Source organism: Scyliorhinus torazame, chromosome 10, assembly GCF_047496885.1.
Source record: "Scyliorhinus torazame isolate Kashiwa2021f chromosome 10, sScyTor2.1, whole genome shotgun sequence".
NCBI classification, from domain to species: Eukaryota; Metazoa; Chordata; class Chondrichthyes; order Carcharhiniformes; family Scyliorhinidae; genus Scyliorhinus; species Scyliorhinus torazame.
Window position 1 is genome coordinate 101,120,529 of NC_092716.1, and position 15,231 is coordinate 101,135,759.

At 50.9% G+C, this 15,231-nt stretch overlaps 1 protein-coding gene across 3 annotated transcripts in view; it reads left to right on the forward strand.

The window, feature by feature from the left end:
• The window catches only part of LOC140430804 (cyclic nucleotide-gated channel beta-1-like), a 332,757-nt gene that overhangs the window by 163,949 nt on the left and 153,577 nt on the right, over window positions 1-15,231 (forward strand). Inside the window, exons 1-2 of one of the 3 annotated variants that reach the window (XM_072518506.1) lie at window positions 9,373-9,582; window positions 11,226-11,340. Coding sequence is in view for 1 of the 3 variants with exons in the window: in XM_072518510.1 (XP_072374611.1) it covers window positions 11,226-11,340 (115 nt within the window). In the remaining 2 variants the exon portion in view is untranslated. Of the gene's footprint in view, window positions 1-9,372; window positions 9,583-9,625; window positions 9,771-11,225; window positions 11,341-15,231 lie in introns of those variants that run through there. The other 2 variants (XM_072518507.1, XM_072518510.1) reach the window with 2 other exon arrangements.

The following is a 15,231-nucleotide window of genomic DNA, read 5'->3' on the forward strand; positions in this document are numbered from 1 at the left end:
AATAAGGAGAGTGGTAAAAAGCACTTTGGCTGCTGAGACATTAAGCCTTGTAGAGGCGGTGGATATGGCCTTTTATATAAGTATGATATTAACAGAAGTTTTGGGATTAGGGGATGTGGGTAATATACCTATTGACTGTCACATTGACAATAAATCCCTGTGGGAAAATGTGCACTCTACAAAAAGTGTCAATTAAAAGAGGTTACGGATAGACATCGCAAGTTTGAAACAGATGTTGGACAGAGGGGAAATAACAAAAATTAAATGGGTCGACAGGAGCTATCCACTGTCAGACTGTTTTACAAAAAGAGGGGCGAGTATTGTTAATGAATGGCGCTTCTTTCTGTGACTGTTATTTTTTTCTTTCTCGTCCAAACAAAAAAAAGGGGGGGAAGATATGTGTGTGTCTTTGAGTTTCTTGAAATTTTGTTTTCACCTAATTTTTTTTTTTCTCCAAGGAAGGGGAGACTGTTAAGTAATGGGTTAAGAGACATTGCAATTAGTTGTCTCATTTATGTTAAGTATCCATTAATTGACACTGATATGTAAAGGGGCTTCAGGTGGCCTCTGGGAGGTGATGTATAGTGAGAGTTTTGTGCAAAGGCGGTTGGAAGGAAATAAATGTGTGTTTGTGAAAAAGGAACAGAACTTTATACTCTTCATATCACAGCAACTAAAACGTCTCACACAGGTCCCCCAGCCACACCAAGGCTCTTGGCGGTGTTGTCTGCTTCCAGCCTAAGAGGATTCACCGTCTTGCCACAAGCGAGGCAAACGCCAGGACATCTGCTTCTGCCCCATCCGGAGCTCCCAAAAATTGCTACCAGTGGACAAGGCTCCAACCCAACGTTCAGGATTGCCGTCACATCACCTTCTCACAAAAACTCTTCTCTGTGAAGAGACCTGAGTCAAACCTCCATCCTGGCCTCTGCACCCGCCCCTTGCTAAGCCTCACCTCACCTCCATCCAATGCATAACCGAATATTATGATTCCTGCATACTCAGCCTTCCCCACCCCAACAACACCGCCCAGCTCACCATGAAGAAATCAATCCTCGAGTATGCCTTAAAAACATGTGAGAAGAAGGAGTACTCCCTCTTACCCGGTTTCCTAAACCTCCACGGGTCAACCATTCCCATTCGTTCGATAAATCCTCCCAGCTCCTCTGCCATCTTCAGGGGAGGCGGTGGCGTAGTGGTATTATCGCCAGTCTAGTAATCCAGAGACCCAGGATAATGAATTGGTGACTCGGGTTCGAATCCCATCACGGCAGATGGTGGAATTTAAACTCAATAAAATATCCAGAAATAGGAGTCTAATGACGACCGTGAAAACATTGTCGATTGTCGTAAAAACCCATCTGATTCACTAATGTCCTTTAGGGAAGGAAATCTGCCATCCTTACCTGGTCTGGCCTTTATGTGACTCCAGACCCACAGCCATGTGTTGACTCTTAAATGCCCTCTGAAATGGCCGAGCAAGCCACTCAGTTATATTCAACCGCTACAAAAACACAAAAAAGTAATGAAACCGGACGGACCACCCGGCATCGAACCAGGCACCGGAAATGACAATGATGGCAAACCCAGCACTGCTGACCCTGCAAAGTCTCCTTACTAACATCTGGGGGCTTGTGCCAAAGTTTGGAGAGCTGTCTCACAGACTAGTTAAGCAACAGCCTGACATAGTCATACCCTCAGAATCGTACCTTTAAGACAATATCCCAGTCAGCACGACTACCATTCCTGGGTTTGTCCTGTCTCACTGGCATGACAGACCCAGCAGAAGTGGCAGCACAGTGGTATACAGTCGGGAGGGAGTTACCCTGGGCATCCTCAACATCGACTCTGGACCCCATGAAGTCTCATGATCAGAAACTATCCCATAAACATGGGCAAGGAAACCTCCTGCTGATTACTATGTACTGGCCAGTAGTCCTCCACTTGGAGGAAGCACTGGAGGTGGCAAGAGTGTATAATTAGCGCTGGGTGGGGGACTTCACTGTCCATCACCAAGAGTGGCTCGATAGTACCACCACAGACCGGGCTGGCTGGGTCCTAAAGGACGTATTTGCTAGATTGGATCTGCAGCAGGTGGTGAGGGGACCAACAAGAGGGAAAAACATACTTGACCTCAACCTCACCAATCTGCCTGCTGCAGATGCATCTGTCCATGACAGTATTGGTAGAAATGACCACCGCACAGTCCTTGTGGAGACAAAGTCCCGTCTTCACAATGAGGATACCCTCCATTGTGTTGTGTGGCACGACCACCGTGCTAAATGGGATAGACTTTGAACAGATCTAGCAACTGAAGACTGAGCATCCATGAGGCTCTGTGGGCCATCAGCAGCAGCAGAATTGTATTCAACCACAATCTGCAACCTCAAGGCCCGGCATATACCCCACTCTACCGTTACCACCAAGACAGGGGATCAACCCTGGTTCAATGAAGAATGCAGGAAGACATGCCAGGAGCAACATCAGGCATACTGAAAAATGAGGTGTCAACCTGGTGAAGCTACAACACAGGACTACTGTGTGCCAAACAGCATAAGCAGCAAGTACTAGACAGAGCTAAGCGATTCCACAACAAATGCATCAGACCTAAGCGCTGCAGCCTTGCCACATCCAGCCGTGAATGGTGGTGGACTATTAAACAACTCACTGGAGGAGGAGGCTCCACAAATATTCCCATCCTCAATGATGGAGGAGCCAGCACGTATGTGGAAAAGACAAGGCTGAGGCATTCGCAACCAGCCAGAAGTGCCGAGTGGTCGATCCATCTTGGTCTCCTCCAGAAGTCCCCAGCATCACAGATGTCAGTCTTCAGCCAATATGATTCACTCCACGTGATATCATGGACAAAAGCGCTGAATGCCAGAGGTGAGGTGAGAGTGACTGCCCTTGACATCAAGGCAGCATTTGACCGAGTATGGCATCAAGGAACTCTAGCAAAATTGGAGTCAATGGGATTCAGGGGGAAAACTCTCCACTAGTTGGAGTCATACCTGGCACAAAAGACCATGGTTGTAGTGATTGAAGGTCAACTATCTCAGCTCCAGGAAAAACTGCAGGAGTTCCTCAGGGTAGTGTCCTAGGCCCAACCACCTTCAACTGCTTCATCAATAACCTGCCTTCCATCATAAGGTCAGAAGTGGGGATGTTTGCGGATGACTGCACAATGTTCAGCACCATTCACAACTCCTCAGATAGTGAAGCTGTGTCCAAATGCAGCAAGACCTGGACAATATCCAGGCTTGGGCTGACAAGTGGTAAGTTACATTCGCGCCATACAAGTGTCAGGCAATGGCCATCTCCTACAAGAGAGGATCTAACCATCTCCCCTTGACATTCAATGGTATTACCATCACTGAATCCCCCACAATCAACATCCTGGGGGTTACCAGTGATCAGAAACTGAACTGGACTAGTCACATTAATACTGTGGCTACCTACCAGGGGAGGTCAAAGGCTAGGAATCCTACGGCGAGTAACTCACCTCCTGACCCCCCCAAAGCCTGTCAACCATCTACAAGGCACAAGTCAGGAGTCTGATGGAATACTCTCCACTAGCCTGGATGAGTGCAGCTCCAACAACACTCAAGAAACTCGACACTATCCGGGACAAAGCATCCCGCTTTATTGCTCCTCCTTCCACAAACATTCAAACCCTCCATCACCGACCAACAGCGGCAGCCATGTGTACCATCTACAAGATGCACTACAGTAACTCACCAAGGTTCCTTAGTCAGCACCTTCCAAACCCATGAGCACTTGCATCTAGAAGGACAAGAGCAGCAAATACCTGGGAACCCCGCCACCTGGAGGTTCCCCTCCAAGTCATTCACCACCCTGACTTGGAAATATATCACCATTCCTCCGCTGTCACTGGGACAAAATCTTGGAACTCCCTTCCTAACAGCACAGTGGGTGTACCTAAACCTGAAGGACTGCAGTGGTTCAAGAAGGCAACTCATCACCACCTTCTGAAGGACAACTAGGGATGGGCAATAAATGCTGACCTAACCAGCGACACCCACATCCAGTCAATAATTTTTTTAAAAACCTTTCCATTGACTTGGGGCACGATCTATCCATCCTCGGGTCCATCATACAGTTGAAATCTCCACCCACAATCAATTGGTGCCTTCTATGTTCAGGATCACACCCAGCAAACCCCTCACAAACCCCACATCGTCCCAGTTTGGCACGTATACGTTGACTAACACCACCGACTTCCCTTCCAGCACCCACTCACTATTATATACCTCCCTCCCGGGTCTCGTACCTCCTTAGCTCCCAAAAGCCCCATTCTCTTATTCATCAAAATGGCCACCCCCCGTGACTTCGAGTCAAACCCGGCATGGAATACTTGTCCCACCTAGCACTTCCTCAGCCTAATCTGATCTTTGATTCGGAGGTGCGTCTTCTGTAGGAAGATCACCTCCGCCTTCAAACTCTTCAGGTGAGCAAAGGCCCAGGATCTCTTAATCGGCCCATTTAGCCCCCGAACATTCCATGTAAAAAATCGTATTGGGGGTCTCCGCTTCCATTCTCCTCTATCATCAGCCATCATCCTCATTCGGCTAAGCTTCTCCTAATATTGCTCTATAGCGGGCCCATCCAAGATGGCCCCCTCTTCATCCATGACCATGCTTGATCCCCACTTTGCTGTGATGCAATTTTCCCTCCCATCTTGCCCCTTCACCCTTCCCCTCACCCTCCCGCCTCCTCATCTTCCTCCTACCCTGATATCCCCCTTTGCCTCACCCTCCCCCCTCCTCATCTTCCCTCCCACCTCTCTCAGCCTCCACTCCAATCGCACTTCCATTCACTAGCATTGCTTGTCAGCATGGCGGGTCCCGCCAAAGGCCTTCCTCCCCTTCCCCCCACCCCATCCACCGAGGGGAAAAAGAAACGGAAGTTACAATCCGTCCCCTCTAAAAGGAAGCACACCACAGATGGTGCGGTGGAGTAGTTTGGGTGCGGAAAGGGGACAAATACCCCCATACAAGCTTAAGAACCTGTAACTTGGATAAAACAACTTGAAGTAACAACAATCAACAACAAACAGGATTAAAAAAACACTCCCCCATCCTCCGTCAACAAACAACAACTGTACCCGCCAACCTTTACAGATGCAGCGCCCTCCTTTTACACCAACTCTCAGATCGCCCCAGCTTGTGGTCTCTTTTTATTTATATATTTAGAGTACCCAATTCATTTTTTCCAATTAAGGGGCTATTTAGCATGGCCAATACACCTACCCTGCACACCCCTGCCTTGTTCCTCTGTGTAACCCAAAGTTTTGTAAGCCCATGTCATTGGTCCATACACTTGCCACTGGTACCACATATAACCGGCAAACCCACACCACGAACTTTGGCCCAAACCCGAACCATTTGCATTTTTAAAAACTTCCTCTGCCATGCGTGCTAGCTTTAAGCCGTTTAACACCTTGCTCAAGGCTCAAGGCCCTCATCGTTCAAGCTTGCCATGTCTCCAAAATTACTTGTTCCCCTTTTTCTCAAAGGTTTCAAAAAACCGTTACGTGTCTTAAAATAATTGATAGCTATTTCCTGTCTATTTTTAAAACTGTAACTTTCTTAACGATCTTTTCCTATGCCCACTATTTTTCTCAAATTTTATCAAACTTTTGACCTTTTGTGTGTGCATGCTATTTTTCAAGCTTTTAAAAGCACTCTGATATTCCCTCGTGTTCCTTTACCTGTATTTTTATATGTTTACTTTACTCTGTTTATTTTGTTCAAAACTACATTCTTCTTTCCCATTTTTACTTACAGTGACAACTCCTGCCCAAAGGCTCCTCCTACTGACCCCCCACCCCTCCCCTAACCTCACCTCTTTGTTCTGTGCAAAAGGTTCCTGCTGACCTCCCCCTCCCCCACACAAACAAAGTCACATCTCAGACCACAGGTCACCTCCCCAAAGACAAACAAAATACCAAAAACACCGCCACAGGCAGCAGGAGGGTGGGGGGGGGGGGGGGGGGGGGGGGGGGGAACGGTCATCCCCTTACAAACGTTTCACCCCTGTTATCCATTGTCAACCCAACAGAAAAAAAGACAAACCCTCCACCTGGGAGGAAAAAAATCCTCCCTCCAACCCTCACCCTACTCGTATCCCCCATTACTCCAGAATGCCGGCACCTCCGTCTCCCACTGAAGTTCAGTTCTCCCCCAGTTTGTGCTCCTTTATAAAGTCAATGGCTGCTTCTGGGGTCTCGAAATAATATTCCCGGCCCTCATAAATCACCCATAGTTTCAACGGGTAGAGCACCCCAAACCTGATCTGCCATCGGTATAGCACCGCCTTGGTCCTATTAAATCCAGCACGCCATTTTACCAGTTTAGCTCCATTGTCCTGGTATATTTGGGCCTTGTTCCCTTCCCATTCACTGGTCAGCTTCTCCCTGGCCCACTGCAGGATCTTCTCTTTTTCCACAAACTTGCAGAGTCTTACGATAACCGCCCGCGGTTGCTCCCCAGCTCTTGGCTTCTGCCTCAGAGGCCTGTGCACTCTAAACACCTCAGGGGTCTTGTCCAGCATCCCCTCCGCTACCAGCCCCACCAGCATCCTCGGGATGTACCTCGTCGCACTCCTGCCTTCCACTCCTTCAGGCAACCGACAATACGCAGGTTCTGCCTTCCTGACCTATTCTCTTACTCTTCCACATTTGCTCTTAGCATCTTGAAAAGGTCTCCTAAGAGCCCCACCTCTGCCTCCAATGCCATCACCAGTCACTGTGGTTCGACATCATCCTTTCCATCTCTCGGATCTGTGATCCCTGTGCCTCCAAACACTTTTCGACCCTTTCCATCGAGCCCTTCAGAAGGAGCCACAGCCCCTTTGATGGCCTTCAATCTGTCCTCCTGCATCTCTTTCCTTTGCTGATGGAACTCTTCCCTGATGAAAGCCGTAATCTGTTCCATCTGGGGCCTTCCAACTTGCACTGACCGTTCCCCCTTCACCATCTTTCCAATAGCTGCTGCGCCACAGGTCTCTTCCAACTCCTTGGCCAGGTCTGTCGCCTTCTTCTGCCACGTTTTGTAACCAGCAGACATGCCACACTCAGGGGGCAAACTTCTCCTCCAACCTTCAGCTATATTTTTCCATCGAAGTTACTCTGTTTTCGGGTTAAAAAAAGCTCTTTCTACACCTTAAGCAGGAGCTGCCCTGTGTGCGACCACTCATACCATGGCCACACCGGTAGTCATCCTGGTAAATTCTTACCATGTTACCATCACAATCAATGCTCCGGCATTTCTTGGCCCACTCCAGGACCCGCTCCTTCCTCTGGAAAATGTGTAACCGAATGATCACCGCATGCAGTGGCTAATTCAGCCTTGGCTTCCATGTCAAGGCCCAGTGCGCCCTGTCCAGCTCTGGCACAACAAACACATCGGGTGCAATTCTCCCATCAGGAGACTAAGTCCCGACGCCGGAGTGAAAACCGGAGTGTTGCACTCCGGCACCGGAGGCCGCTCCCAGCCCTCTATTCTTCTGCCCCCGTGGGGCTAAGAGCGGCACCGCGTCATTTACGCGCGCTGGACCTTGGCGCCATGTAAAAGCGGTGCCGCATAAATGACGCGGCTGGCGCCACGTAAATGACATCGCCCACGCATGCGCAGTTGGCGTCCGCCCCGTAGCTGTCCCGCAAGAAGATGTTGGATGGATCTTGCGGGACGGCGGAGTAAAGGAGGTCCTCATTCAGAGAAGTCGGCCCGCCGATCGGTGGGCACCGATTGCGGGTCAGACCCCTTTTGAGGCCTCCCCCAGTGCAGGAACCCCCCTCCCCCACCACAGACCGCCTCCCCATCGTTCCCGCGCTGTTCCCGCCGGCAGCGACCAGGTGTGGACAGCGCCGACGGGAACCTGTTGTGTTGGGCAGGCCGCTCGGCCCATCCGGGCCGGAGAATTGCCGCTTGCCCATTACAAATGGCGAGCGGCGATTCTCCCAGCGGCCAGCCGTGATTCTCGCCGCGCCGGTTTGGGGGTGGGAGAATCGCGTGCGGGTGCCTGGGCGGCGTGATGGGACTCGCGCGGTGCCCCGGCGATTCTCCCACCCAGCATGGGGGGGGGGGAGAATTCCGCCCATGATCTCCACCCACAGGCTGAGAAAACATTACAGAGAAGTATTCAGTTGACCTTGAGCCCTTTATGCCCACCGGCAGGCCCACCAGTCTCAGTTTCATGTGCCTGGACCTGTTCTCTATGACATCTAGTTTTGCCTTGAGGCCCATATTTCAATCGTCGACAAGCACCATTTCAGCTTCCAATGACATGTGTTGGTCCTCGTACTGACATAAGGCCTCCTCCACGCCTTTCACCTATTCAGCCTGTTCGCCTACCGCCTTAGCCGTCTTGCCCAGCTGCAACCTTATTGGATCCAAAGCTTCCTCTACCATGGCATGGGATGACACCCTCATTTCTTGGCCATGTCTCTTAAATCGCTCATCCATCTCCCCACTGAACTTCAATTCTTTCGCCATCACCCCCGCCAGCATGTCCAGGGTAATGGGCGTGGCCACTTCCCCTGCCACCTTTGCAAATCCTGAGTCGTGCTCGGTGCTTGTGATTTCCCTCCTCCACCTCGCTTCGACATTGACCTCCCACCACCAAACTCCACTTTCTCTGTTGGACCATTGGGTTGGAGCCCAAAAACCCCCCGAAAAAAGGGCAAAAAAACGCAAAGGACCAGAACCTACGTGGGAGCCACCATATGTGCGACTTGCTGTCACATATCACTACGTGTTTCCGGATTTGAAATTTATTCATTTAAAAAAACATTTTGAGTACCCAATTCATTTTTTCCAATTAAGGGGCAATTAAGCATGGCCAATCCACCTACCCTGCACATCTTTGGGTTGTGGGGGTGAAACCCACGCAAACACGGGGAGAGTTTCCAACCCCCACACGGACAGTGACCCAGAGCCGGGACCGAACCTGGGACCTCAGTGCCGTGAGGCAACAGTGCTAACCACTGTGCCACCGTACTGCCCCGAAATTTGATAAATGTTTATTTAAGGTTTTTTTGTCGAATAGTTTACACAATACATTTGAGTGATGTCTTTTGCTATCCATGATGCATGACTTGAATCTTTATCTGGGGAAAACTGTGCATGGTGTGTAGAATGCAGTGATGGGTGCAGTTTTGCAATATCGTTTTCTGGACGGAAACAAACTGATGCAACAGGTTTGGCCATTCTTTCTCTCTCTTTAAGGCAGATAACCCCTGACGTCTCGTCCTCGAGCCTCTCACTGTCTCCTAGCAACCCCTGCCGCTCACCTTCCGTCTCCTGGCAACCCCCGCCGTTCGCGTTCCGTCTCTTAGCAACCGGAGCCGGACAGGGAGCTGTCCGCGCACCTCTGGTGCTGATGAGATTCGGGGAGACCCTGAATCGCGCGAACCCTGCAAAGCCAATCCGCTTTAATACAACCGGGAAACCCGCATCTGTGCGGCAGCCAGCAGACCCCAGGGCACCGAGCTTCCAAAGAAGCTGAAAATGCACAACGAAAATTAATCTTTGCAGTGAGGGACATCTCCTTCCGAGGGCGGTAATGTAGATCAAGCATCTCTCGGCTGAAAGCTCACTGTCTGATTTTAAAGTGCACTTTGTTTGTTGGGAAATGTTTTACTCTCCAAGGCATTAAAGCAGTCGTCGGCCGAGATAGAATTTCGTATTTTACCGTGAGGGTTTAAAATCGGAGCAAAGCTGGCTTTTGCGCGCGTCTTTCTTGTGACAGTAAGTAAGGGTAGACTGTAAACCTTCCGCCGATGTGAGTCTGATGTGTTCTCGAATCCATCCATTTTTGATTCCCACTAAATCTAATTGGCAAATGATCCACATCTCCTATTTTACTCCTAGGGTCATTTTGAAAATCTACCCCAGGTTTCAGGGGGCATTGGTGGCAAGCAAGGATCTCCTAAATAGCAAGCGCACAAATAAGATTTTAACCCGCAATCGCTTGAGGCCTGTCCAGTGCCAGAGCCACCAAAGAAACCTCCAGGTCCTCCACGTCCCACAATAAGACCTATGACCTGTGCCAGTCTTCCCGTGTCACCTTCTCAATTTTCTCCTTATTATCACTCAACTTGCCATAGTTCCAGGGAAAGTTCCCTCTTTTCACCCAGCAGCCACTGAGTGATTCCCACTGGGGTTTGGGCAGGACTCTGAACATGAAAAGCCAACTTCTAGGCCTCAAGCGGTACCCTGGATGTGAGCTTGCCACTTGGTCCAGTCCCCATAGGCCGCATAGACATGCAAAATAAAATCAGGGGCTGAAAAGTTGGCAGGTGGATTTGCATGTTGAAAACAGCATGCATTTGATTTCCCTAGGTTGAAACATTGGTGGACAGCAAAAGACCAGCTGGTGCAAAGATCAACCTGCTCCAATTCAACATAGACTGGTCAATTATGACAATGCATTTTCTATCTTGTGGCACAATCAGGAGCATCCTTTCTTCTGAGCCAGAAGCTTCAGTTTCAAGTCCCACCCCAGACTGGTGGCCAAGGAAGATGCATTCTTAACACAGTCTAACAGGTTGAGTATCAACCTGCAAAATCCTTCCAATGACAGGTGGCAAAAGTGGGAGAGATTTCTGGTGAGTCATGCTTGCTGCAGAGTGGTGCCCCTCAAGCTATAAGCTTCTGGGGACAGGAAAAACCTCACTCTGGGAACAGAGGGCTGTTTAGCACAGGGCTAAATCACTGGCTTTGAAAGCAGACCAAGGCAGGCCAGCAGCACGGTTCGATTCCCGTAACAGCCTCCCCGAACAGGTGCCGGAATGTGGCGACTAGGGGCTTTTCACAGTAACTTCATTTGAAGCCTACTTGTGACAATAAGCAATTTTCTTTCATTTCTTTTCATGAAAGTCTGCCTTGTGCACCGCCAGGTGCAGGAAGAGAAACAACAATAACTTTCTATCTGCCAGCATACATGCTGGGAGAGGCAGAATATAGGATCAACAAGGGAACAAATTTGGAAACTTTCTCCATAACCACCCCCCCCCCCCCCCCCCCCCCCCACCCACCCTGTCAAAGTCCCAATTAACTATCAAATCACTTACCTTTTCCATGTCTGCTAGATTTCTGTGAACATCTGGATAAAATGGCCTCTTCTGGCCTCTGACTAGCTGATGCTTCGTGCCACAGAAGTAAAGGTGGAGTATCTATGCCATTCCTTTTCATATTTTGCAGTGACCTGACTGACATCTGCCCAGTGGGGAGTGACCAGATTTTCTGCCCAGAACCAGAGGAAAAGGCAACTGAAGACCAAGTGCCAGAAGCAGCTGAGACCAGCCCCCACAAGCAGGTAAGGGGGCAACAAGGTAAATACCACCATGGCCCACCATTTGAAGGATCATAACATTATATTTAAAGAGACAATCTCTTCTTAGAAAGAATTATTTAGTAAATCTGACTTTTTAGATTACCTGTGCATCTCCTGTGATGTATCCTATAGTAAATCAGAGCATATTCTCTTTTATAAAGGGCAGGAGAATGGCAGTACACCATGCAACACATAATGACAAGAATATTCAAATTGCACCCAAAATGTGTCAATGTTGGCAGAATGATAGTCTGAGATACACACACATGCACACACACGCATGAAAATGCTTAAAAATTAAAATATTGGGGCAACACGTGGCACAGTGGTTAGCATTGCTGCCTCACGACGCCGAGGTCCCAGGTTCGATCCCGGCTCTTGGTCACTGTCTGTGTGGAGTTTGCAAATTCTCCCCGTGTTTGCGTGGGTTTCGCCCCCACAACCCAAAGATGTGCAGGCTAGGTGGATTGGCCACGCTAAATTGCCCCTTAATTGGAAAAAACGAATTGGGTAGTCTAAATTTTTTTTAAAAATTCAAATATTGGGTGCGATTTAATGCAAACGTTTCTCAGTGTGGCAGCGAGTGGGAACTGCCGCAAGCTTCCCAATGCTCGGCCTGGCAAGGCAGTCACCGCTATGAAATGTTAATTGGTCTACTTAATGAGGTCCCACGGGCTTCATGCTGCAAATGATGGTCCCGCCGGCTGATTCACCGGGACCGCGTTCGCTAGCCCCCCGCTAACAAGGAAAATCAGCACTTCAACAGCTCCTGTGCAGCCAACACCACACAGCTCACGGCCATGCCTCCGGGAAGACCAGCTCCATAATTCAGGGATGCCGACCTGGGCAGATTATTAGATGCAGTCAAGGCCAGATGGAATGCCCTGTCCCCCCAAGGGGCTCGGAGGGTCTGCCACAGGACAGTCAGTGGCGTCTCGGAGGAGATGGCAGCGGCCGTCAGCTCGGAGAGCGCAACCAGGAAGTCCGGCACCCGGTGCCGTAACCTCCACCAAGCCGCATAGGTGGGTTGGCGGTTGGCACTGGGCTCACCCCCCCCCCCCCCCCCCCCCCCCACACACACACACAAGAATGCACCTGTCCCTGCCCCTGCTCAGCACCGTTTGTGCCCTGGCCCACCCATGTCCAGCAGTGTCACCCGCGATGAATGACACATGCGACTAACGATGCCCCCTCTGTGTCCCCGCAGGGGAATGTGGCCCACAACAGATGGGAGAGGGCCCAGACAGGTGGCAGGGCGCCGAACATCAGAATCCTCATTCCCTATGAGGAAACGACCCTGGAGCTCGCAGGGGTAGCCAAGAACATCTGTCATCAATGTACAGGTCAGCGTATGGCGCAGAGGTAAGGATCCACTGGATCCCACCCAGATGAACTGTCACACGTGAGTTGTTAATGCCATACAGAATGACTCATCCCTCCCACTATCACATGTTCATCTCCCGCAGGATCTTCATCCGACAGTGCCGACCCATCCGGGGTGGTCCCCCCAATCGCCTCCCATGAGAAAACCTCGGAGGAGAGCACCAAGGATGCCACTGTTGATGCGTCACAGCTGACATCCCCACTCTCCATCAGTGCAGAGACACACATATCAGTGGGCAATGATAGTGGACTGGCTTCTGGGGCACATTCTGGTGAGCACCACACAGTTGCACATCAGGCTGAGGCAGGAATACCCAGGTGAGACAGCAGTCTCAGATCCCAGGATCCAGTCAGATGCTGAGCCTCTGGACCAGCTTTACCCTGAGCTGATGCAGATGCTACGGTGAGGCCGTGATTTTCAGAGGAGGATGTCAGTGACCCTCCAGTAGGCTCATAGCCAATTGGAGGAGTCCCATAGGCTATGGGTGCAGGAGATGGCACCGACAATGCGTGGCACTGAGGCCAACAGTGCTAAGGTGGTAACCGCAGTGGAGAGCCTGGTGCATGACATCGGCTGCATGAGTGGAGGTGTCCAAGGCATGGTTCAGTCAGTGAAGGCCATGGCTGAGCATCTCGACAGCATGTCCCAGTCATTGGGGAACATGACCCAGTACCAGGCAGGCCTTGATGGTCTGCGGGGCATGTCCCAGTCTCAGGTGGGTGATGCTGAGGTCCTCCAGGGCATGTTCTGGTCACTATGGGAGGTCTCCCAGTCCCATGTGAACATAGCCGAGGTGTTGCAGGACATGTCCGAGTCTCAGGTGGGCATAGCCGAGGTGCTGCAGAGCATATCCCGTTTGCTGGTGGATGTATCGCAGTCGAAGGTGGGCACTGCTGTGATGTTTCAGAGCATGTCTCAGTCACTGAGAAGCATCGCTGAGGGCTTCAACGCTGTGCTGCACACATTGGGAAGCTGCCAGGGCTGGCAGAGTCAGATGATGCAGGGGCAGCCGGGGCTCAACCCAGCTGCCCCTCTGTTTCAAGGTGAACTCCAGGGTCCTGTAGACACTGACCGGGCGAAGGTGGTGCTAGGTGCCTACAAAGTGCCGACGACAACCACCTGCTGCCCCGAGACCCATCCCACTGACAACGGCACATCTCGGAGTTAGCACCCGGAACAGGATGTCACGGCAAGGCATATTCCGGCCCCAGAGCCCTTAGAGGATGCCCACCAAGGGCACCAAAGGCCACGGGACGTGGTTCGTAGCTGGCTGCCTCAAAATCTGGTGTGCATCCTAGGGACTCATCTGAATGCAGCAGTCGAACACGGAAGGTTAAGCTGGTCGAGGATCACTGAGAGGGCACTGGGGGGGGGGGGGGGGGGGGGATGGAATTAAGGTTGGGTTGGGTGCGTTGCGGCGGGGAAGTGATAGGGGAGGGTCTGGGAGGGGTGGGGCAGCACCATCGGGGGACTGGGGCAGTTTGGGGACATGTGTAAATTATGAAAAATAATTTACCTCGACAAGTATGATGCCTCTGGCACTTTATTCTGCAATAGGGCCAAGCATCAATCTCATTACCCACCTCCCTGGACAGGGAGGTCCTGGATGCCTGATTCCGCCCTCCCCCTTCTACCCTGGCACATCAAATGCAGGTGAAGGATATGAGTTTGCACTCAGCAGGCAGGCAGAGGTCAGACTGTGGCATTCAATGAGGACCACTGGATCTCAGCTCCCAGTTTACTATCACCCCCCTACGTTTGACAGTGACCCGCTGACAGTGCCAACACAGCCCCATCACCCTGGAGTGATGTTGCACCGATCCTGGGCAGGTGGGACAGGGTGGGGGTTGGGAGAGGGAAGGGGAAGTGGGGTGGGGAATGGGTGTGTGTGGGGGCAGAAGGGAAGTGGGTAGGGAATGGGCACTGGGGCATCCCGTTGATGGCGGAGAGTCCTGCTGCCCAGGCATCTTGTTGGGCCTGGTCCATGTCAAAGTTTATATAGTCCGTTGCCTGTGCAAACAGGGCATCCATGACTTCACAGGTGCAGTTGTAGGCTGTAGCCCATGTGAAATGCCCCACAAGTCTCACCTCGAGCCCTGAAATGATCCTTAGGCATAGAAGGTCAAGGCTGCGGTGACCTTGAAGACCACCGGGAGCAGGTATCTTCCTCCTCCACATGGTGCCAAGTCCGCAAGGAAAGACCAGTGAAGTTTGTACACCTTGGGCCAACATAGAATCATAGAATCATAGAAGTTTACAGCATGGAAACAGGCCCTTCGGCCCAACCAGTCCATGCTGCCCAGTTTTTACCATTAAGCTAGTCCCAGTTGCCCGCACTTGGCCCATAACCCTCTATACCCATCTTACCCATGTAACTATCTAAATGCTTTTTAAAATACACAATTGTACCTGCCTCTACTACTACCTCTGGCAGCACATTCCAGACACTCACTACCCTCTGAGTGAAGAAATTTCCCCTCTGGGCCCTT